This window comes from Perca fluviatilis, chromosome 6 (assembly GCF_010015445.1).
Source record: "Perca fluviatilis chromosome 6, GENO_Pfluv_1.0, whole genome shotgun sequence".
In the NCBI taxonomy this organism is placed as follows: domain Eukaryota; kingdom Metazoa; phylum Chordata; class Actinopteri; order Perciformes; family Percidae; genus Perca; species Perca fluviatilis.
The window spans coordinates 14,449,044-14,474,138 of NC_053117.1; the positions used below are offsets into that span (position 1 = coordinate 14,449,044).

The 25,095-nt window shown below is 39.1% G+C and overlaps 2 protein-coding genes and 3 long non-coding RNA genes across 6 annotated transcripts; 3 read left to right on the forward strand and 2 right to left on the reverse strand.

Moving 5' to 3' along the window:
* The first annotated feature begins 1,807 nt into the window (after positions 1–1,807).
* Positions 1,808–5,203, forward strand: pla2g1b (phospholipase A2, group IB (pancreas)). The gene is made up of 4 exons (XM_039803999.1): positions 1,808–2,654; positions 2,759–2,900; positions 3,618–3,751; positions 4,907–5,203. Exons 1-4 carry the CDS (start codon positions 2,606–2,608, stop codon positions 5,023–5,025), a joined length of 444 nt encoding a protein of 147 aa, XP_039659933.1. The 5' UTR covers positions 1,808–2,605; the 3' UTR covers positions 5,026–5,203.
* Positions 5,045–7,269, reverse strand: asgrl1 (asialoglycoprotein receptor-like 1). Of its 2 annotated transcripts, none has more exons than XM_039803998.1 (7): positions 7,203–7,269; positions 6,613–6,693; positions 6,443–6,526; positions 6,199–6,354; positions 5,968–6,107; positions 5,684–5,799; positions 5,045–5,458 (listed from the first exon to the last, which is right to left on the reverse strand). In XM_039803998.1, the coding sequence occupies exons 1-7, from the start codon at positions 7,252–7,254 to the stop codon at positions 5,305–5,307; spliced, it is 783 nt and encodes a 260-aa protein (XP_039659932.1). In that variant the 5' UTR covers positions 7,255–7,269; the 3' UTR covers positions 5,045–5,304. The 2 variants fall into 2 exon arrangements, with proteins under 2 accessions (XP_039659932.1, XP_039659931.1); XM_039803997.1 differs by having other exon boundaries at positions 6,443–6,535.
* A 4,613-nt stretch (positions 7,270–11,882) lies between these two features.
* On the reverse strand, positions 11,883–17,311 carry LOC120561033. The gene is made up of 3 exons (XR_005639560.1): positions 17,167–17,311; positions 14,767–14,972; positions 11,883–12,694 (listed from the first exon to the last, which is right to left on the reverse strand). It is a non-coding gene; the product is annotated as an uncharacterized LOC120561033 (long non-coding RNA).
* LOC120561034 lies at positions 15,960–16,682 on the forward strand. Its single transcript, XR_005639561.1, has 2 exons — positions 15,960–16,275; positions 16,474–16,682. It is a non-coding gene; the product is annotated as an uncharacterized LOC120561034 (long non-coding RNA).
* Positions 17,312–20,153: 2,842 nt separating the features above from the next.
* LOC120561032 lies at positions 20,154–23,146 on the forward strand. The gene is made up of 3 exons (XR_005639559.1): positions 20,154–20,282; positions 20,503–20,708; positions 22,335–23,146. It is a non-coding gene; the product is annotated as an uncharacterized LOC120561032 (long non-coding RNA).
* The last annotated feature ends 1,949 nt before the right edge of the window (positions 23,147–25,095 follow it).

Here is a 25,095-nt window from a genome sequence, read left to right on the forward strand (position 1 = left end):
CATTAGTGTGTGTGTGTGTCTGTATGTATGTGTGTATATATATATATATATATGTATGTGTATATATATATGTATGTATGTATGTATGTATGTGTATATATATATGTATGTATGTATGTATGTATGTATGTGTATATACAGTGCCTTGCGAAAGTATTCGGCCCCCTTGAACGTTTCGACCTTTTGCCACATTTCAGGCCTCAAACATAAAGATATAAAACTGTAATTTTTTGTGAAGAATCAACAACAAGTGGGTCCCAATTATGAAGTGGAACGAAATTCATTGGCTATTTCAAACTTTTTTAACAAATAAAAAACTGAAAAAGTGGGCGTGCAAAATTATTCAGCCCCTTTACTTTCAGTGCAGCAAACTCTCTCCAGAAGTTCAGTGAGGATCTCTGAATGATCCAATGTTGACCTAAATGACTAATGATGATAAATAGAATCCAGCTGTGTGTAATCAAGTCTCCGTATAAATGCACCTGCTCTTGATAGTCTCAGAGGTCCGTTTAAAGCGGCAGAGAGCATCATGAAGAACAAGGAACACACCAGGCAGGTCCGAGATACTGGTGTGGAGAAGTTTAAAGCCGGATTTGGATACAAAAAGATTTCCCAAGCTTTAAACATCCCAAAGGAGCACTGTGCAACGATAATATTGAAATGGAAGGAGTATCAGACCACTACAAATCTACGAAGACCCGGCCGTCCCTCTAAACCTTCAGCTCATACAATAAGAAGACTGATCAGAGATGCAGCCAAGAGGCCCGCAATCACTCTGGATGAACTGCAGAGATCTACAGCTGAGGTGGGAGACTCTGTCCATAGGACAACAATCAGTCGTATACTGCACAAATCTGGCCTTTATGGAAGAGTGGCAAGAAGAAAGCCATTTCTTAAAGATATCCATAAAAAGTGTCGTTTTAAAGTTTGCCAAAAGCCACCTGGGAGACACACCAAACATGTGGAAGAAGGTGCTGTGGTCAGATGAAACCAAAATCGAACTTTTGGCAACAATGCAAAATGTTATGTTTGGCGTAAAAGCAACACAGCTCATCACCCTGAACACACCATCCCCACTGTCAAACATGGTGGTGGCAGCATCATGGTTTGGGCCTGCTTTTCTTCAGCAGGGACAGGGAAGATGGTTAAAATTGATGGGAAGATGGATGGAGCCAAATACAGGACCATTCTGGAAGAAAACCTGATGGAGTCTGCAAAAGACCTGAGACTGGGGCCGGAGATTTGTCTTCCAACAAGACAATGATCCAAAACATAAAGCAAAATCTACAATGGAATGGTTCACAAATAAACATATCCAGGTGTTAGAATGGCCAAGTCAAAGTCCAGACCTGAATCCAATCGAGAATCTGTGGAAAGAACTGAAAACTGCTGTTCACAAACGCTCTCCATCCAACCTCACTGAGCTCGAGCTGTTTTGCAAGGAGGAATGGGCAAAAATGTCAGTCTCTCGATGTGCAAAACTGATAGAGACATACCCCAAGCGACTTACAGCTGTAATCGCAGCAAAAGGTGGCGCTACAAAGTATTAACTTAAAGGGGCTGAATAATTTTGCCGCCCAATATTTCAGTTTTTTATTTGTTTAAAAGGTTTGAAATATCCAATAAATTTCGTTCCACTTCATGATTGTGTCCCACTTGTTGTTGATTCTTCACAAAAAATTACAGTTTTATATCTTTATGTTTGAGGCCTGAAATGTGGCAAAAGGTCGAAAAGTTCAAGGGGGCCGAATACTTTCGCAAGGCACTGTATATATGTATGTATGTATGTATATATGTATGTATATATGTATGTATATATATATATATATATGTGTGTCTGTGTATATATATACTCTTTGTATACTGTAGAACACAATCATACACGTTACAATGTGCAGTGAAAGTTGTTCTCTGCATTTTACCCATCCTAACTAATTAGGACCAACTCCAGTTGTAATGCCAGTACCTAAAGCAAGGGCAACGGCAGGAGTTACCTAGCACGCATGTCTTTATGGTGGGAGGAAACCCACGCAAACACGGGGAGAACAGCCTGGCTCCCAGACTGCAGAAAGAACAAATATAAACACTCATTTGTTCCTCTGTCAATATCTCCGCTGAATCAACCAAGGAGGGCAAAGAAGTGATACTTCCCCCACCCCCCCACACTTTCATCTATATATTTATGGCTATTTAAGACCACTCTTGCAGGACAGGGCCCCCCTCATATTAATTCATTATTTATTTATGTTATTACTGATGCCTATATGTTTTTAGCTTTTTGTCTTTAGGTTGTTGTGTTGTAATTGTTGGCGCTTGTATGGCAAGACAAACTTCCGTGTCTACCGACAATAAAGTGCTATCTATCTAACTATCTAACATGCAGACTCCACACAGAAAGTCCTGCCCGGACTGGGAATCGAACCAATCCTTACCGTGCTGCCACGTGTGTATCTACTACACGGGTGTAAACATGTTGCGTAATGTGTAGAGTAAGAGATCAGGTGGCTCTTGGCAATTGGCCAAAAGAAGAACCACCTCTCAATGCCAGGAGTCCATAAAAAGTCTGTAGCTTTCCTCTCCACATCATCACCTGTGAACCTGCAAGATGCGTCTGACTCAGTCCCTGTTCATCCTGGTCGTCAGCCTCCCGGCCCGTGAGTACTTTGAGAGTTATGCACGTCTGATGGATCAGCATCAGAGACATTTTGATTTCATGGTGGTTTTGCTTTGACTGAGATGTCTCCATTGTGTCTCGTAGTGCTGTGTTACAGAGCTGTGTGGCAGTTCAGGGCGATGATCCTCTGCACTGTACCTGACAGCTGGCCCGTGCTGGACTACGCTGACTATGGCTGCTACTGCGGCCTGGGAGGCTCCGGCACACCTGTTGATGAGCTTGACAGGTAACAGTGCGTGATGGTGTATGTGCTGTTCTGAAAGTCCCCAAACCCAATCCGACTTAAAAGGTCAAATCACAAATAAAAACAAACACATTGTCTGACTTATACCTCTAGTGATGTTGTGGCAATGCGAAGGTTTTCAGTTTTGTGTGCAAAATATGTTCCTCTGAGACTCCTGATGTCCCTCACTAGGACAATGGAGGTGTGTGGAATTTAGTTTGTGCTGCTCAAATCACTAAAACACATTGGGTTGTTTTCATAGGGAGAAAATAGCTCTGGTACCGCTGTGTTTGGATTAATTGACCCTTAGAGGGGTAAAAAAAGAAGAGTCGATTAATCAATAAACCTAGTCAACCAACACAAGTGTATTCACTGGATCCAGCTTCTTTAATGTGAATATTTGCTTTTTTATAGTATTTGTATATAGTATAGTAAATGGAATATCTTTGGGTTCTGGGAATGTTGTTCGGACCAAACAAGACATTTGAACATGTCACCTTGGACTCTAGAAAATTGCATTGGGCACGTTCAGTATTCTTTGACATTTTATAGACTGAACAATTAATCGATTAATTGAGTAATGAATCAGCAAAGTAACCTAAAAAATCTCCTCAAACTCAAGAAGTGATGAAGTTGAAGCGCAACAGTAGGAGATTTCCTTCATCTTGATAGATGGAAAGGAGGTGGACTGACGTCCTTCGTGCTTTGTGTGTGATGCAGGTGCTGTCAGATCCACGACCAGTGCTACAGTGATGCCATGCAGCTGGACGAATGCTGGCCCATCTTTGACAACCCCTACACCGAACTGTACAGCCACAGGTGTGACAAGGCCAGCAAGAGCGTCACCTGCCTGGGTGAGTGATCAGCAACGCTTCCAAACACCCTCAACTCTTTTTTTTTTGAGTTTTCAGTAATGACATAAAATTATAGGACAAATCCGGCGCAAAATGAACCAAGGGGTTAATAACACGTGTATAGAGTCAGCCGTTCTCTGGGATATGTTTTCACGAACGGCGTGCTTGATCTATGTTACTGGTTACTGGTTGCACTGCGTTCGTCGTTCGACTGGTCGTGACCGTTTTCCCAAGATGGCGCCTGCCTGTATACGTGATCGGTACTGTCTTTATAAACTCTCTTTTTAATAAACTGTCCCTGAAGGGACCCTCATGATGCTCCCGTGGAAGTGTGGTGCTATTTTGAGCCTTGTTGGTGGTATAGAAATAGCGATTTCTTTTTACTTTACCAGTGCCCCGCTATAAGCTAATTAGCGGTTTGCGCTAAAACTGGTCACATTCGATTAGCATGAAAACAAATCTCAGAGAACGGTCGACTCGGTACACGTGTTATTAACCCCTAGGTTCATTTTGCGCCGGATTTGTCCTTTATGCAGTCCCTCCAGAAAAACGTGATTATGCGATTGCATAATTGAATGCATAATCAGTCAAAGTCCGCATTTTTTCAATTACGCCACACTTTCGCCGCATAAATTGCTGAATATGCGGGGCTTGCATGATTTCATAATCCGCGCATTTTCGACGATTTCAAAAAAGTCACATATATCTTAACAGAAAGTGAAACATTTTGCGTTTACTTCAGACAATAGCAGCCATTTTCCCCTGTTGCCATGGGAACGTTATGAAGTGACGTAATTACACGACGTGAACGTCATCGAAAAGCAGGGTGTTGGGGGAATCACTTTTTTTTGTCTTTTTCATCAAAACGCAGTTTTTGCAAGTTCCCGCAATTTCATCGCATAAAATTGCATAAATATCCTGCATATTCCATCGCATTTTTTAAGAAAACGTGCCGCATAATCAAGGATTTTTGCCCGCAACAATCACTAAAAAACTATAAAACTGGAAGGACTGTTTATCTTACACGTTCTCTAACTGAAATTTTTGAAAACGATGATGGTGGATAATGGATAAAAAATGGTGCGTTATCTCTTCTCTGTCTCTTTCTCCTGTTCCCTCACTCTGCTGCTGCTCTCCTCCGCCTTTCTCATTTAGATGACAACAACCCCTGCGAGAGGTTCATCTGTGAGTGTGACAGGAAAGCAGCCATGTGTTTCGCCAAGGCAGATTATAATGAAAGAAACGCCAACCTTCCCAGCGAACGCTGCAAGTAGGCCGAGGGACTCGGAGAGAAACACGCAGAAGAGTGTGTCTTTATTCAAAATCAACAAGTGTCATTGTATTCATAGTTAGTGTTTTGTTGTCTCCAACAAATGCCACGCACACGTACTGTATATGCAACTTTTATCCCTTTTTGTGACTCTCAAAATTAATACATTGATATCAAAAACATCATTTCCTTCTGTCTTAATTTGAGCCATTATTTTCCAACATATCAGGCCTGTCATGTTGGTGAGGGTTCAGTGGCTCGGACAGGTTCACTGTCTCTCACATCACGCCTTGGTTTCACAGATGTATGGATACGCCAGGTTGCAGTCTGCATCATTCCACAGCTTGCGTTTGCGTATCGCAGAACTGTGAATCTGCCCACAGTCCTCTCCGTTCTCTCTGTAGTCCCAGTTGTCAGGCTGACCCTTATCCCAGAAACTGAATGCAAACAGAGGAAGGAAGAGATATACATACACACGTATCTTACATCTAGTGCAGATTCCAAAATCTCAAAAGATTATTATTGGGGGGTTTTCTTCTGGTAAGTAAAGCCAATCTAGCAGCCACTTGTATATTTTAACAGCAACCCTGATATAATGTAACATATCAAAACAAGCATTTTCCTTGTGCTTTGTCATTTTTATAACTCTTGTTTCCTCTTACGTTGGGGTGGAATTGAAGTCCGTTCCATCCACCCAGCTCCAGTGTCCCTCGTGTTCTCGCTCCACAAGTCCAATCCAATAGTTATATCTGATTTCAACTACTTTTGAAATGTAGTCCTAGAAAAGAAAATAGCAACAGCTTATTTAAGGCCTATATTGATTCTGAGAAACATTATGCTGTGTGTGTGCTGCTTATCAGAGCTCTGTATTTGCACATTCATTCAGTGGAACCTCACAGTAGCACAAAGACAGCTCCGCTTCAGATACATGGAAACCAAAGCTCACCAGTTCCTCCGCGTTGTTCAGAACCACCAGGTGTGCTCCGTGTGTTTGGCACCGCTCCTCTGCTTTGCTCCAGGTCACGGCGGTCCTGGATAGCAGGTAGCAGCTCCTCTGGAAAGACACCCATCCTTCCCTGCATGTTCCTGGTTTGATGAAGAGAGATGGTTTTTGGAGAACCCCCCCCCCCCACACTGAATTCTGATTGTATTGATATGTAAAGGATTCAGCGTTTACCTTGAACTGGGACAAGTTTCTGTAAGACGACCTCCTGCATAGTTGTTGCACCTGAAACCATTTCCTGACCTGAACTGGACGATGAAGTTGTCCTTCCATTGCTGATCCTCTCAAGGCTCAGTTTGACGTCAGTGATTCCCTTGTTTAACTGGGAGACTTTGAGATACAACAATTGTTATATGATAAGACAAAGACTGAAAGCTGTATTCATGAATCAGCTTCACTGGGGAGTTTAAAGTCGTACATCTTATCCCAGTGACCATCAGCAGAATTAACAGCAGCAGCAGCAGCACTCCATACAGGACATACACCACTATCCTCCTCAGACCTGCAGACACTGACAGACAGGTTTTGAAGTGTAAAGTGACATCTGAAATGGTTGAATCAAAATGACATGAAGTGTACATGTTTTACCCGTTTGGGCAGTCGTTTTGTGCTCTTCCTGGACAGAGCTGTTATCAGACGATGCAAACCGGTGATACTGAGCCTCCATTACTGAAAGAGAGCCACACATTCTTTTTTTTACTTTTTAATGCAGTTAATATAAACTAATATTTCTAACTAGTCTATATTGCTGTAATTGGTATAAAAGCTTATGGTTGATGTTAAAAGTATTCAGTCCATTGAGTCATTTTGAGAATCTCGGCAACTAAGAGGCCAGCTAAATCTCCCTTGTTTGTTTTCAAGCCCAATATGTTAACGATTAACGGCTCAATAAATACAGAATTGGAGAATTCTGCCATTAGATACTGTATAATACACAAACGTTCAAATATATATATATATATATATATATATATATATATATACATACATACAGATAATTTGACCCAATGCTTTGCTAAAATTCAAATCGTGATATAAAAACAAACGACTATTCAGTGTATAATTCATAATGTTGTTTGTACTTGCATGACACAGTGAATGATGCACATTTCTAAACAGTTGTGGATTTCTATAAATGTTGTAATGCAAAGTCATTACAAAAACTATTTATCACTTACCGTCATCAAGAATCAGAAGCTCTCTGAATCTCTCTGGTTGGACTCTGACCATGAGATCACACAAAGTCCTCCCCTTTAAAGAGAAACACTTTCAATGTTCAATTTCAATGATAGAAAACTTTTTATTTGTGTGAATAATGAATAATGTGTGAATAATGTGACTACAATTATTCAGTTATTATTTATCATTATCTGCTGTCCAATTATCAAACACTGGAAGTCATTGGCTGTTTTCCCTGTGATGTGTTAGATGTTTACCTGACATGTAGGAAATGATGGGGGGGAGGGGGGAGAGACTAGGAGAATTTAGGCAGTGGTGTAGTCTACGTGATACGCAGGTATACGCAGTATACCCACTAAGAAAGCTCCAGGATTTCCATATACCCACTTAAAAATGTGCAATGGCACGTAACAACATACTTTCCATTATAATTTTGATATATTTTGTATTCATTTATGTTATATTTTGTTATATATGTCATCTGTTGTTTTTTTCTCCACATAGGCTAAATAAAGGTATTTCCACCGTAAATTGGTGCATACAAGTAAGTCAGAATGCAGGAGATGAAGTCTTTGATGCTCAAAACTTCCCTGGGTGGCGGACACCCAGACCCCCCACTATGATATGGCCCCCCCAAAAGGCCCATTCTGGCCCATATATATAGGCCCATACATATGCAGTGCAGTATACCCACTACAGTACATTGGACTACACATAGCTGAATTTAGGTGATATTATATATATTAAATAACTGTGAACAGACACATTACAAAAATGAATGTCATTCTCGTTATCATTGTATATTTGAATTACCACTACGTATGTCTGTGAGTGAAAACCGGCTGCGCCACACCAGTGGTTTACATTCCTGCTTTGCTTGTGACTTAGACATAGAGTGCATTTCATTAAAGAGTGATTTTCTCTTCACAGACTTTGGATTGGTTTTAGAGGCCTGAAGGACCTATATTTAGAGGCCTATTTAGTGGCCTATTTTACAAGAAAAAATGAATAATCAACATCATTTTGTTTGGCAAATAATGTTTTTGTGACCACTACGCCCTTGTGTGGGACCTGACCCCCATGTTGGGAACTATTGCATTAGGATATGCAGTGGGAACTTCACATTTTGTTAGATACAGATGATTCAAACTGTATATTACAACTCCAGGACACATCCTATTCCCTGCATTTAAATATATATGAATACTGGGATTGCTATGGTAAAACAAGTGAAATCATTTTGCATCAGTGTATTTCGCTATTACTATCAGACAGTTCAATTACCACTGATGTGAGAGGACCAAAACAACTAGACTAAGTCAAACACATTGCCAACAGAAACAGGTTTGCACTGCTCTGCCTTGTATTAAAGCACACACTTCAGACACTATACTGCTGTCTGAGGACACTAGACACTTTGACCAAAACCATATCTCATTCCCTCGAGTGCCATTTTTGCATTCATATTTATTGCAACTACCTTGTCTCCTCTCTCTTTATTTGTGACTATTTTTCTTCTTTTCTTTTTAAATTATTTAGGCCTTTATTTTTATAGGACAGCTGAAGACATGAAAGAGGAGAGAGAGGGGGAATGACATGCAGTAAAGGGCCGCAGGTCGGAGTCAAATCCGCGGCCGCCACGTCGAGGAGTACACCTCCATATTTGGGCGTGCACGCTCTACCAGGTGAGCTACCAAGGCGCCCATTTGTGACTATTTTCTAAATACTTTTACTATTTATGTTTGTGTATCTAATATAGGCTACCTTTTATTAAAATTGTCCATGCTTCATTTGGTATAAAGTAGATGTTCATAATGCACGTTTTTTATGTTTTCAAAAGTGATCTTTTGTTGTACTTCTGCTGCTGCGACGCTGAAACCCCCTACGGTGGTTGAGACGGTTCAACACAAATACAAAAGCCACAACACAAACACACGAGCCACAACACAAACGCAAAAGCCACAACACAAATACAAAAGCCACAACACAAACACAAAAGCTACAACACAGCTGTTCTATATCTATGAAGTTACCTCTCTTTCTGAAACGCTCATCGCTTATGTATTTGTGTTGTGTCCTTTGTGTTTGTGTTGTGTCCTTTGCGTTTGTGTTGTAGCTTTTGCGTTTGTGTTGTGTCCTTTGCGTTTGTGTTGTAGCTTTTGCGTTTGTGTTGTAGCTTTTGCGTTTGTGTTGTGGCTTTTGCGTTTGTGTTGTGTCGTTTCGTTTGTGTTGTAGCTTTTGCGTTTGTGTTGTGTATTTTGCGTTGTGTTGTAGCTTTTGCGTTTGTGTTGTGGCTTTTGCGTTTGTGTTGTAGCTTTTGCATTTGTGTTGTGGCTTTTGTGTTTGTGTTGAACCGTCTTGGCCACCATATGAAACTCAACAGTGGCTGCAATTTAATCTTGACTTACATTTAAATTACATTAAAGTACACTACATTAACTTGTGGGGATGATTTTTCCTGATGAACCTATAGTAGGCTACTATAGGCAGAATGACAGCAAACTTGAATGTTTCTCACAGGTGTTCCTACCATACCATAGACAGTATATAGAGTATAGAAGGTTCCTAGCCTACTGAGTGTCTGTAGTTCACAGTCTCGCCCATTGACATATATAAAATCCTACCATACCATAGACCATCACTTCTCAAACTTTTTTCAATAATGTACCCCCTGTGAAATATTCTCTGTGCCAAGTACCCCCTGACCAGCGCAAAGCATTGTTTTGGGCAAAAAAAAGCCTGTATAAAGAGGTAGGCCTACATTACAGCGCTGCACCACCCTTGTCTGATTGACTTAACAACTTTGCAACTGAAAAACATTTAAATGCTACTTCAAATGTTTAAAATAATTACTAAATTAATTTACTATTATAGTATAATTTTTCAGGGAATTATGCATGACACACACAAACACAGACACACACACACACACACACACACACACACACACACACACACACACACACACACACACACACACACACACACACACACACAGGTATCACCTGCTGTTGGTGACAGATCAGACTAAAGAGACTTCACACACACACAGAGACACACACACACACACACACACACACACACACACACAGAGACACACACACACACACACACACACACACACACACACACACACACACACACACACACACACACACACACACTATTATAGTATAATTTTTCAGGGAATTATGCATGACTGATATTTTTAAATTAACATATTAAAAAAAATCTCACGTACCCCCTGCAGTGCTCCAAAGTACCCCTAGGGGTACGTGTACCCCCATTTGAGAAACACCGCCATAGACAGTATATACAGCATAGAAGGTTCCTAGCCTACTGAGTGACTGAGTGTCTGGTAGTTCACATAGACAGTATATAAGGTAGTTCACAGTCTCGCCGCTTGATGGACCAGTAGTATGGAATATGGAAAGCCAAAAGGGTCACAATTCGCACGGCGTTTTGAACGGCGTTTGTGGCGCCACCTGGCGGTTAATAAATGCCACTACACGTCTAATAAACGCCACTACACGTCTAATAAACGCCACCTGGCGGTTAATAAACGCCACCAGATGCTTATTAGACACCTGGTGGCGTTTTGATAATCAACTCCGCCCTGTGGCTTTCACAGCCAATAGATTTGAACTCTAATCACCCAATCAGTAAAGAAGGAGGTCAGGCAACACTAATCAAGCACGCATCTCCTTTGCAGCTTGTTTAAGTAGCCCAAAGAAAATGCACAACTTTGTAGTATGTCACTTTATATTGCCAGACATCAGTAGGCACTGGGTGCTCATACTTTATTTAATTAATCAATCCAAATCATCCTCCCAAAAATGTAATAAAAAGTAGTGAGGAGCTATTTTCATTATTACCTGCTTAAATTTAATAAGCGCTGTCACACTAAAAACTGACTAAACGCTGTCACACTAACAACCTAATGGCATCACGTCTGCCTTTTATTGTACATTTTGTCTGGGTCTATTGTTAAAAGGGTTTCAGATATGGTGATATTTAACCAAGAGAGGGGTTAACATGAAGAGTAAGCAGATTTTCAAAAATAACGGTACTCTTAATTCAACTACTAGGAACCAAAGAGTAGCTTACCAGAAAATCTGACAACTCTGAAAATCTTGACAAAAAGGATTAATAGTTTCTGTAAAGGGCATGCAGCAATCAAACCTAAATATTATAAATCTTATTTAATTACTAGAAAAAAGCTAGTTTGGGACAATTTGAGAATGTCTTGCATACAGTCAGTTAAATAAGAATTAGTTATATCTCAATAAAAACTAAATTAAAATTATAATGGCAGCATAGGGCACTATCACCATTTATTTTAATTCCAGTAACCGCAATTGACCTGAAGATGGCTAGATATATTAATTCTTTCCTCTACTTTCATATCTTTATGCAAAAAACACCCACCAGCACTCTATATAAAGCAACTAAATTAAACATACGTGTCATACTTCATTTGACCTTTCAGGAGACTTACCTTGACACAGGAACAGCAGGTGTCAGATCCCTCAACACATTCAAATACTATGGTTTATGATCTTGAGTCAATTGGACATTAAGTTGTAATGATAAATCATTATAAGCATTTTAATTTATTTTTATTCCATGCATTACTAAAAATGTAAAGCTGAAAAAATGTACTGACAAACACAAAAGCATGACAGATATAAAACATGACATTTATTAAATAACATCAAAAATTCAGCAGCACTAGGGTGCAAGTAGTCCTTTGTGCATAGTTTCTGGTATATATTTATAAGGACCACGTTACATCACATTGCTTTGCTGTCACCATTTTTGTGTCTGGTCAAAGCTAGGGGACCTATGTCATATCAACCACAACAGCTAGAGGAGACGGATACGTGATACACACAAGAGAATACGAGGAACAAATAGGTTTTGTCCGTAATGTTAACCAGCCATCAGCCCTTAACGAACAACTTGCTAGTTAACCTTACTTGTGTGATCAATCTATACTTAACCACCACAAAAATAACACTGTTGATAATTGATGACTTGCATGTCCTGTTATCACATACTCTACATTTGTTTTTATTCAACTGCCATATCTTGGTGTCATTTACCTCTCCTGCAACAGCGTATTGATGGGCATCTGTACTCATGAGATACTCCAGTGTATGAAGATGTATTACGTACAAGTTAAATGTGCCAGGAAAAGTAAGTAAGCAATTTCTATATACATTTTAGAGTATCGTTCAATATGTTTGATGTAGAGATGGAAACAAATGTGCAAGGTCCAGTGGAGGTGAGTTAAGCAGGAATGGTTCAGGAGGTTCTTTTATTGACTGCCATGCAGGGCTGCGATGGAGAGCTGACAGTCAAGTGACACCTTTCAAAACAATGGATGACCCCGCAGCCTCCCCGGGAAAAGTTGAACTGGATCAGCACTGTTTCGGAGAATGTGATCTCCCTTACAGGAAGTTGTAGATGGAGCGGATGAGGGGAGTCACTAGGGTACAGAGAGAAGATGACATTAGTGGAAGTGACAGACATTCAAAGTTCACTTCCGTACAAGCAACACAAAATATTGGTTATTCCATCCACTCAAACTTAGAAAATAGAGAAATCCCTGTTCTTTTGTTTCTGTTTCTGTCTGTATGGAGTATATAGTGGAGGACAGATCCCTGTGCCCCAGAGTACCTGTGACTGGCTGACTTTGAAACAAAGATAAATGATCATACGTGAAGAAAAATTATCTGTGCGTTTGTTTTCTTTGATCCTGTCACTGCCGTGCAGTCAATACACTGTCTAACATTTGGCGCTGTGTGGGCAACTTTCCATTATATCTTTCATAATTAAAACAATGCTCGGCTGGAAGTTTTCATTCTTTGATTTTCTTTTACTACCTATTTTGTGTAAACAGCTGGTAGCGCATTTGCTGCTCGTGTTACAACCCAACGTGGAGACTGCAATGCACACCTTTTTCTTAACTTAAGTCACACATTGTTTTGCAGTTATGTAATTGCACAGAGTGACGTCGCAATTAGATTAATCGTGCAGCCCTAATATATACAGTACACTATTTTGTGTCCACCTGTTTTATGCAGAGGACACTTATCTCTCCCCTGGTGATTGCATGCCAGACCAGAACTGCAAACTGGACTTTTGTTTTGAATCTCATTTCCGACACACCTGCTCATGATAATGCAAGTTAACAACATCCCACTGCAGGGTCATTAAAAAAACGTCCCTGGCTGCATTTGCTGTATATTTAGGATCATCCTCCTCCTGCATTGTCCTAACATTGGTAAGACTCCTTGGAAAAAAAGGCTCTACATTAGCTTCACTGTTCACCCAGTATGTATTTCAACACACTAACACTATTGAAACCGAGTCAGAACTTGGTTTTAGTCAGTTTGAGTTTATGTTTCATTCCAAATCATATATGCCATTCATAACAACCTAAATGTGTCACTGTCTGAGTGATGGACTCTACTCTCTAATGTTACTTACCAGCTGTTAGTTCCCCCTGGCTGTCCACAGGTTATTAGTAGAGATGGTCCGATACCACTTTTTTGCTTCCCGATACCGATTCAGATACCTGAACTTGCGTATCGGCCGATACCGAGTACCGATCCGATACCAGTGAGTCATATATTTCATTATGTTTTAACATCTGTATACTACTATCTCTGTATGGATGTGATATGATTTCTTTCTTTGTTGTCGGTCTGGCTCAGGTTAAACTCTTTGTGAAACATGAACAAACGCAAACAAGGAATGCCCCAGAACTTTCTTTTATAGTTATAATGAAAAAGAACATAAATAAACTACTTTAACGTAGATTTTCTTTAGGGCTTCATTACGTGGTATCGGATCGGTGCATAAACTCCAGTACTTCCCGATACCGATACCAGCGTTTTAGGCAGTATCGGAGCCGATACCGATACTGGTATCGGTATCGGAACATCTCTAGTTATTAGTGCAGTAATAGGGTGAGTTTATACATGGTGGACCCACCAGTCAAATAGGGACACACTACATTTATTATATTTGTAACACCTGTCTCATGTAGCTATATGTGTTTTTTGTCTTTACTGGTACTAACTAATGCTTGTTAGCAATCTATGTTTCTCAATATTATTAAAATAACTGGCGGTGCCTCCAATATGAATTAGGTAAGTTTTGTGTTAACCTTGATTACTCTTTTAAATTGTAACTCAGAACAAAACCTCATGTACAAAATCTAAGACCCAAAAATGATACTTTAAATACTATAAACCCAGATATTGGAATCTATTTAGTTAAAGAACAAAAATAATAAACATGTATGGTGTATTAGAAACATTAACACAAGTGACGCCAGTATAAATTACTCCCTATTTTTTATGACACCCAAAATAATATGTTACGTCAATACAGCTATCAGAGTATACTATAAATTGTTACCTCTGCTTAGGTTTCAATAAAATAAATGCAGAAATCCTTTTGACATGTAAACCTGAATAGTTATCTGTGGGCCCACACTCACACATTCATACTCAGCAATCAAAATACAAACAAAATATACTCAGTACTCACGAATCCCAGCCAAGGGGATATATGAAAAAGGCCAACTTGGCGATGGCAGCAGGCAGAGCACCGGGTAAACCACAGCAGGAAGATCAGCAGAACAGAAACCAGCAGCGACAGTCTACATCACACCAGCAGGATGGAAGATCGCTCTCTGTGTGGTCCAAAGGAGTTTCCCCGATCCTCTCTCTTTTACACTCACAGATGTCCGTCTCCTGAATCAAATAAATTAACTGAGCAAGCAGGTCCATCAACTATTTCACGGCGAATTATCGGTAGCTTGTCTCAATTATTTCACATGCAAAGCTAACAGTAGGCTACGAAAGCAATGCTAATGGCAATTGTGATATCGCTAACTGCTATTCACAGTTAGTGACACAATAGATACCCCAGACAGCAACCCAACATTGAATAAATATTGATTTTCCATCGGAATCATCATTATGGTTGATATTGAAATTTCAATGCAAAATAAATGTTGAATCACCATTACAATATCGATGAAACCTGACGTTATTAATGTTGATGGCAACAACATTGGAACAACATTGATCTGTAGTTATCTTTATGATTGATTAAGCATTGATATTTGGTTTACCAGGCGATATTGCCAATGTGTTGAAAAGTCATTGATTTAGAGTTGACCGGGAAACGACCTGTTGTTGAAAAGCCATCGAAATATAGTTGACCGGGAAATATGATTGAAAATGCATTGATATATAGTTGACCGGGAAATATGATTGAAAATGCATTGATATATAGTTGACCGGGAAATATGATTGAAAATGCATTGATATATAGTTGACCGGTATATATGATTGAAAATGCATTGATATATAGTTGACCGGGAAATATGATTGAAAATGCATTGATATATAGTTGACCGGAAATATGATTGAAAATGCATTGATAAAAAAAAAAAAAAAAAAAAAAATTAATTAATTTTTATAAAAAAAAAAAAAAAAAAAAAAAAATTTTTTTTTTTTGAGAAAAAAAAAATAATAAAAAAAAAAAAAAAAAAAAAAAAAATTGGAAAAAAAATTTTAAAATTTAATAAATAATTGTAAAAAAAAAAAATTGTACTAAATCAAATACTGTTACTCGTTAACATGATGGTTAGTGTCCATCATGCTTTTGGATTCTGCATCAGACAACTTTTAAAAACAGCTGTTAGCTAGCGTTAGCTAGCAGTAACAGTCTTAGAACATGGTACAGATGAAGTTGGAAATGTTTTGGCAAGGAAATTATTGGATATGACTGAATTTCCATTTGTAGTTGCATTATAGCTTTTGGGTTTTGCTGAGGACAACTTTTAGAATTCGGTCATGTTAACTAATGCTAGCTAACGTTAGCTAGCGCTAGCCTTAGCCTAAATATCCATTTTGAACTGATGTTTGGCAAGGATGTGACAGTATTTGTTGCTCTAATTGTGTTGTAATGTGTTTGTAGAGAGGAAAATGCCAGGCGGAGAGGGAAGAAAAGAGATCACCTGCCAGAGGGACTGAAGCAAGTAAAAAGGTAACCTTCAATTTTGAAAAGTGATTTGAATGTAGGGAAAACATGATAGGCTAGCCTACAACACTGGACAAATTGCCTTATATCCGATCATTGAAAAATAGTAGGACTAGTGAATTTGTTTCCAAGTGTGTATATGTGGGTGTTCTGTTTAACTTAAAGGCTAATTTTTTTGCATTGTGCTTGTATTTTCTGTTTTAGATGCTCTTACACAGCAGATGGGGACAGCCAGCGTCACCCAATTTACTTTTGCCCAGGCCGTGCAACAGTTCCTGCGCTATGTATCAGACCGGGCAGGATGGACTGGACGACAATCAGTCAGACGTCAGAGGACCATGAACTGTAACTATGCTAAAGAGGACAAATAATGAAATAAGAGGCTAATAAAATGAATTTGTTTTTACCTTAAACAGTGTGGTGTGGTCAGTGTTTTTAGGCTAGGCTATAGGTATACAAGCTTTCAAATGTTCCATCACTTTTTAACATCCTGGCTGTAGATAAAGCAGGATATTCATTATAGGCTATTTAATTTAGGGCATTACATTTTCGTATGCCTAGCAATACTTTTCTATGGCTTAATAATGATTGAAATTTCATTGAAATCACGTTGATCCTTAGTTCAGTTGAAATTTCAACATTGTTTCAATATTCCTGATCATTGAAATACCATTGAAATTCCGTTGATCTATGGACAGGATTTCAACGTTGTTTCAATATTAAAACAGGGTGCAAAATGATGTTGAATCAACATCAGAATTTGATGTTGTTTCAATGACTTAATGTTGACAACGCAATGTTGATTTAACATAGTTTCAATGACTGTTTGCTATCTGGGACTAGCTACACCACTTAATTACAGCATATATAATCACACACATGCACATGTATATTTACCTCTTGTCGATTCCAATACGCCAAAACACAGCAGAACTGGTTGTCAGCCTCAGTAATGGATAACAATGTCCTTCTACAACCTACTAAACCTCACAAAGTCCGTCTCTCTCTCTGACTGTATCTCTCAAAACGGGAATCTCTGCATGTTACCACTAAGCCCCGCCCCTCTACCTGGGATTGTAATTACATTGGCTGATAGGTCATGACCTTCCAACAGAAGTATAGAAAGACGATGATTGACATATTAGGCTGCTATCAAGATAAGCTGTGTGTCAGATTACCCTTACACGTGCTGAATCATGTACACTTCACTCAAACTACAATCAACTGCATCAACTTCAAACTGATCTTTTAAAAACTGTAAATGTAACTCTTACCTTTAAAACGTTTTATTCATGTTAACCATTTTAACATATGGCATTAACTTATATTTTCTTCCCCATATTTGTATATTTGTATTGCATTAAAATAATTTCAATAAATATCTAAATGAAATGTAGCCAGGGCTACATATTATTTAGAACACTTCTTTACTTTGCAGTCTGTATGCACAAACACTTTGATGGTAATATACATATTGTGAACACAAAAACCACACTAAAGCAAGTCAAAATGCCTCTACTCCTTACATATATGACTGATCAGGGAACAGTTAACTAACTTTGTAGAAAGTTCACACAGACTAGGAGCAAAATATCCAGAAGAGCTGCAAAACTAGTAGCCTAATAAAAAATAAATAAACAAGTTAGTGTAGCACTGTAGTTCCTCACTGCCAGCAGCTGCTAGTCCCAGAGTAGGTTTGAAGGAGATCTAGAACTAGGACTCAGGAATAACAGACCAAGGGGTGAATTTGAACTTATTTAAGAAGACAATAACTAGTATTAGACAATGTAAACACATCAATTTGGTACCAAACCAAACATTAATTTAAAATACACACACACACACACACACACACACACACACACACACATACACACATACACACACACACACATGCAGGAGGTGCACTGCAGACGGAGCAAAAGATACCTCGCCTTTGCAGTTTAACACTGCAATGCCAGTAAAGCACACACAAGTGTGGCTACAGTTTTCAAAAACGCAGACAGCGTTTGCTGCAATATAACTTAATGGCTAGATGACATGGCAGTCAATGTCACTTCCTAGACAGACAGGGACCACAGTGTTCTCTATGATCTAGGCACAAGACAAAAGCGTTCTGGTGACAGGCTGGAGGTGGAAGGTTAAGGCACCTTTATTTCTAGAGCACCTTTCAGGAACAAGGCAATATAAGTGCTTCAGATAAAACATTATAGAGCAAATGGTCATGAAAATAAAACGGCCTAAAAAGAATAAGATGCAAATTAATTTTACAGTGCCATGTAAGAAAATATTTTTTTGATTAATAGGTGGTAGGGACAGGTTTGGTAGGAGAGAGGGATGCAGCAGTTATTAGGATCTTTAGAGGTTAGTTATAGACATAAGAGAAGACATTTGAGTGTGTGGTAAAACTTTTCACAGTGCACATTTTTCATTTGGTGACTTTCCATTGAATAAAAGATTTTTTTGCAGTCATATTTCATCATTCAAGTTTTCTTGAACCCCAATCTTGTGTCTCATCTTGTGAGCTGAGTATCTTGTCACACTCCTCATATCCCTTTGAAAGGTTAGGGCATCACCGCTTGTAGGTTAAGTGGGACAAACCACACTCTGCATGACTTTTTGGGCTTGTTTTGGGAGCTGTTTCCGTTGCAGAAAGTGATGTTCAGGATACTCCATGATGCAGGAGTAATCAATGTTTACCATAACCTCTTCAGTTTTCTTGAGAGAGAGGGTATAGTGAACCCTGATAATGAAATGCATCCTTGGGCACTGCACTATGTATATTTACCAAGGATCAACAGGGACTTGAATGCCTTCACGAAACAGTGGAGCCACCATGGACTACTTATTGTCTTCTTAAATAAGTTCAAATTCACCCCTTGGTCTGTTATTCCTGAGTGCTAGTTCTAGATCTCCTTCAAACCTAGACTCTGGGCCCTTTCTGTCAGTGAGTGACTACAGTGCTACACTATCGTTTTTTTTTATTATTATTATTATTAGGGTACTTGTTTTGCAGCTCTTCTGGATATTTTGCTCCAAGTCTGTGTGAACTTTCTACAAAGTTAGTTAACTGGTGCCTCTTCAGTCATAAAGGAGTAGAGGCGTTTTGACTTGCTTTAGTGTGGTTTTTGTGTTCACAATATGTATATTACCATCAAAGTGTTTGTGCATACAGACGCAAAGTAAAGAAGTGTTCTAAATAATATGTAGCCCTGGATAAATTTCATTTAGATATTTATTGAAATTATTTTAATGCAATACAAATATATAAATATAGTGAAGAAAATATAAGTTAATGCCATATGTTAAAATGGTTAACATTAATAACACGTTTAAAAGGTAAGAGTTACATTTACAGTTTTTAAAAGATCAGAGTTTGAAGTTGATGCAGTTGACTGTAGTTTGAGTGAAGTGTACATGATTCAGCACGTGTAAGGGTAATCTGACACACAGTTTAACTTGATAGCAGCCTAATATGTCAATCATCGTCTTTCTGTACTTTTGTTGGAAGGTCATGACCTATCCCCACTAACACAGAACGTTTAGGGAACGTTGGGGAACGTTAGTTTTTGGTTCTCTAAAGGTTAGTTCGAACCAAACCAAAAACTAACGTTTAGGGAACGTTCCCTCATGGTTATAACGTTCCCTAAACGTTAGGGGAACCAACCAACGGGAACGTTCTTCTGTGGTTGCACTGTTACCTCCACACAACGTTCCCGTTTGGTAGTTTTTGGTTGTTCTGAGTGCGGTTTTGAAAATGTTTATTTTTACCAGCTCCATTTAAGTTTTTGAAGTAGCCTAGCAGTCACTTGATTTAGATTCAGCCAATGTAATTACAATCCCAGGTAGAGGGGCGGGGCTTAGCTGTAACCTGCAGAGATCTAGTCAGAGAGACAGAGACGCTAAGTGAACGGACTTTGTGAGGTTTAGTAGGTTGTAGAAGGACATTGTTATCCATTACTGAGGCTGACAACCAGTTCTGCTGTGTTTTGGCGTATTGGAATCGACAAGAGGTAAATATACATGTGCATGATTATATATGCTGTAATTAAGTGTTGTAGTATCTATTGTGTCACTAACTGTGAATAGCAGTTAGCGATATCACAATTGCCATTAGCATTGTTTTCGTAGCCTACTGTTAACTTTGCATGTGAAATAATTGAGACAAGCTACCGATAATTCGCCGTGAAATAGTTGATGGACCTGCTTGCTCAGTTAATTTATTTGATTCAGGAGACGGACATCTGTGAGTGTAAAAGAGAGAGGATCGGGGAAACTCCTTTGGACCACACAGAGAGCGATCTTCCATCCTGCTGGTGTGATGTAGACTGTCGCTGCTGGTTTCTGTTCTGCTGATCTTCCTGCTGTGGTTTACCCGGTGCTCTGCCTGCTGCCATCGCCAAGTTGGCCTTTTTCATATATCCCCTTGGCTGGGATTCGTGAGTACTGAGTATATTTTGATTGCTGAGTATGAATGTGTGAGTGTGGGCCCACAGATAACTATTCAGGTTTACATGTCAAAATGATTTCTGCATTTATTTTATTGAAACCTAAGCAGAGGTAACAATTTATAGTATACTCTGATAGCTGTATTGACGTAACATATTATTTTGGGTGTCATAAAAAATAGGGAGTAATTTATACTGGCGTCACTTGTGTTAATGTTTCTAATACACCATACATGTTTATTATTTTTGTTCTTTAACTAAATAGATTCCAATATCTGGGTTTATAGTATTTAAAGTATCATTTTTGGGTCTTAGATTTTGTACATGAGGTTTTGTTCTGAGTTACAATTTAAAAGAGTAATCAAGGTTAACACAAAACTTACCTAATTCATATTGGAGGCACCGCCAGTTATTTTAATAATATTGAGAAACATAGATTGCTAACAAGCATTAGTTAGTACCAGTAAAGACAAAAAACACATATAGCTACATGAGACAGGTGTTACAAATATAATAAATGTAGTGTGTCCCTATTTGACTGGTGGGTCCACCATGTATAAACTCACCCTATTACTGCACTAATAACCTGTGGACAGCCAGGGGGAACTAACAGCTGGTAAGTAACATTAGAGAGTAGAGTCCATCACTCAGACAGTGACACATTTAGGTTGTTATGAATGGCATATATGATTTGGAATGAAACATAAACTCAAACTGACTAAAACCAAGTTCTGACTCGGTTTCAATAGTGTTAGTGTGTTGAAATACATACTGGGTGAACAGTGAAGCCAATGTAGAGCCTTTTTTTCCAAGGAGTCTTACCAATGTTAGGACAATGCAGGAGGAGGATGATCCTAAATATACAGCAAATGCAGCCAGGGACGTTTTTTTAATGACCCTGCAGTGGGATGTTGTTAACTTGCATTATCATGAGCAGGTGTGTCGGAAATGAGATTCAAAACAAAAGTCCAGTTTGCAGTTCTGGTCTGGCATGCAATCACCAGGGGAGAGATAAGTGTCCTCTGCATAAAACAGGTGGACACAAAATAGTATACTGTATATAATAGGGCTGCACGATATTCCACTATGACGTCACTCTGTGCAATTACATAACTGCAAAACAATGTGTGACTTAAGTTAAGAAAAAGGTGTGCACTGCAGTCTCCACGTTGGGTTGTAACACGAGCAGCAAATGCGCTACCAGCTGTTTACACAAAATAGGTAGTAAAGAAAATCAAAGAATGAAAACTTCCAGCCGAGCATTGTTTTAATTATGAAAGATATAATGGAAAGTTGCCCACACAGCGCCAAATGTTAGACAGTGTATTGACTGCACGGCAGTGACAGGATCAAAGAAAACAAACGCACAGATAATTTTTCTTCACGTATGCTCATTTATCTTTGTTTCAAAGTCAGCCAGTCACAGGTACTCTGGGGCACAGGGATCTGTCCTCCACTATATACTCCATACAGACAGAAACAGAAACAAAAGAACAGGGATTTCTCTATTTTCTAAGTTTGAGTGGATGGAATAACCAATATTTTGTGTTGCTTGTACGGAAGTGAACTTTGAATGTCTGTCACTTCCACTAATGTCATCTTCTCTCTGTACCCTAGTGACTCCCCTCATCCGCTCCATCTACAACTTCCTGTAAGGGAGATCACATTCTCCGAAACAGTGCTGATCCAGTTCAACTTTTCCCAGGGAGGCTGCGGGGTCATCCATTGTTTTGAAAGGTGTCACTTGACTGTCAGCTCTCCATCGCAGCCCTGCATGGCAGTCAATAAAAGAACCTCCTGAACCATTCCTGCTTAACTCACCTCCACTGGACCTTGCACATTTGTTTCCATCTCTACATCAAACATATTGAACGATACTCTAAAATGTATATAGAAATTGCTTACTTACTTTTCCTGGCACATTTAACTTGTACGTAATACATCTTCATACACTGGAGTATCTCATGAGTACAGATGCCCATCAGTACGCTGTTGCAGGAGAGGTAAATGACACCAAGATATGGCAGTTGAAGAAAAACAAATGTAGAGTATGTGATAACAGGACATGCAAGTCATCAATTATCAACAGTGTTATTTTTGTGGTGGTTAAGTATAGATTGATCACGCAAGTAAGGTTAACTAGCAAGTTGTTTGTTAAGGGCTGATGGCTGGTTAACATTACGGACAAAAACTATTTGTTCCGCGTATTCTCTTGTGTGTATCACGTATCCGTCTCCTCTAGCTGTTGTGGTTGATATGACGTAGGTCCCCTAGCTTTGACCAGACACAAAAATGGTGACAGCAAAGCAATGTGATGTCACGTGGTCCTTATAAATATATACCAGAAACTATGCACAAAGGACTACTTGCACCCTAGTGCTGCTGAATTTTTGATGTTATTTAATAAATGTCATGTTTTATATCTGTCATGCTTTTGTGTTTGTCAGTACATTTTTCAGCTTTACATTTTTAGTAATGCATGGAATAAAAATAAATTAAAATGCTTATAATGATTTATCATTACAACTTAATGTCCAATTGACTCAAGATCATAAACCATAGTATTTGAATGTGTTGAGGGATCTGACACCTGCTGTTCCTGTGTCAAGGTAAGTCTCCTGAAAGGTCAAATGAAGTATAACATGTATGTTTAATTTAGTTGCTTTATATAGAGTGCTGGTGGGTGTTTTTTGCATAAAGATATGAAAGTAGAGGAAAGAATTAATATATCTAGCCATCTTCAGGTCAATTGCGGTTACTGGAATTAAAATAAATGGTGATAGTGCCCTATGCTGCCATTATAATTTTAATTTAGTTTTTATTGAGATATAACTAATTCTTATTTAACTGACTGTATGCAAGACATTCTCAAATTGTCCCAAACTAGCTTTTTTTCTAGTAATTAAATAAGATTTATAATATTTAGGTTTGATTGCTGCATGCCCTTTACAGAAACTATTAATCCTTTTTGTCAAGATTTTCAGAGTTGTCAGATTTTCTGGTAAGCTACTCTTTGGTTCCTAGTAGTTGAATTAAGAGTACCGTTATTTTTGAAAATCTGCTTACTCTTCATGTTAACCCCTCTCTTGGTTAAATATCACCATATCTGAAACCCTTTTAACAATAGACCCAGACAAAATGTACAATAAAAGGCAGACGTGATGCCATTAGGTTGTTAGTGTGACAGCGTTTAGTCAGTTTTTAGTGTGACAGCGCTTATTAAATTTAAGCAGGTAATAATGAAAATAGCTCCTCACTACTTTTTATTACATTTTTGGGAGGATGATTTGGATTGATTAATTAAATAAAGTATGAGCACCCAGTGCCTACTGATGTCTGGCAATATAAAGTGACATACTACAAAGTTGTGCATTTTCTTTGGGCTACTTAAACAAGCTGCAAAGGAGATGCGTGCTTGATTAGTGTTGCCTGACCTTCTTTACTGATTGGGTGATTAGAGTTCAAATCTATTGGCTGTGAAAGCCACAGGGCGGAGTTGATTATCAAAACGCCACCAGGTGTCTAATAAGCATCTGGTGGCGTTTATTAAACGCCTGGTGACGTCACACGCGTGGTGGCGTTTATTAACCGCCAGGTGGCGTTTATTAGACGTGTAGTGGCGTTTATTAACCGCCAGGTGGCGCCACAAACGCCGTTCAAAACGCCGTGCGAATTGTGACCCTTTTGGCTTTTCACTGTTCCGGTCACGGTTTCTGCCACTGATCTGGCAAAATATGGAAAAAAGGGGGAGTTCTCTGCGCTTCTGCAGACCACAACAATCCGGTGCAACCAAGGCAGGACACAACAGAATAAATAGCAAAAAATTCTTCTACTTGATGATTTTATTTCTTAAGGTGCATAACAATGACTAACGTTTCGATGCATAGTTACATCTTCGTCATTGTTATGCACCTTAAGAAATAAAATCATCAAGTAGAAGACATCCGTGTTGCACCGGCAATTTTTTGCTATTTATTCTGGCAAAATATGGCTTTTGGTCTAGACCGAGTCAATGTGTTTTTAGTATGTGTATAATAATATTGGGGTGAGGGAGTGAAAGGCAGCTTGGACGGGGATGCTGTTCGGCTTTTCACAAGTTTAAACAGCTAGCTAACGCTACGCCGACGTTTGCTAACGCAACAGCGTTAGCTTAGACTAGTAAGTAGCTAGTAGCTAGCTAGTTAAATACAGGTGTTACACCGTAAGCTGTGACCCATCAGGAAGTGTGACCGCAGAGGGCGCTGTTGCACATCGTCTGCTCGTGTGTGCTAGACAATGGAGGGCGAAGAAGAGCGCGTACGCAAACGGAGTAAACATTAATACATTACGTCCACGGATGCGAGCTGTATGATTGTATTGTAGTGTATGACCCCACTGT

Bases quoted from the DNA above. Each gene is read 5' to 3' on its own strand.
- pla2g1b (XM_039803999.1), top strand. From the start codon at position 2,606: ATGCGTCTGACTCAGTCCCTGTTCATCCTGGTCGTCAGCCTCCCGGCC. The intron at 2,655-2,758 runs GTGAGTACTTTG...TGTGTCTCGTAG, and splicing joins GGTCGTCAGCCTCCCGGCCC to TGCTGTGTTACAGAGCTGTG. The intron at 2,901-3,617 runs GTAACAGTGCGT...TGTGTGATGCAG, and splicing joins CCTGTTGATGAGCTTGACAG to GTGCTGTCAGATCCACGACC.
- asgrl1 (XM_039803997.1), bottom strand. From the start codon at position 7,254: ATGGTCAGAGTCCAACCAGAGAGATTCAGAGAGCTTCTGATTCTTGAT. The intron at 5,800-5,967 runs GTGAGCTTTGGT...TTTCTTTTCTAG, and splicing joins TGAACAACGCGGAGGAACTG to GACTACATTTCAAAAGTAGT. The intron at 5,459-5,683 runs GTAAGAGGAAAC...GTTTGCATTCAG, and splicing joins GACTTCAATTCCACCCCAAC to TTTCTGGGATAAGGGTCAGC.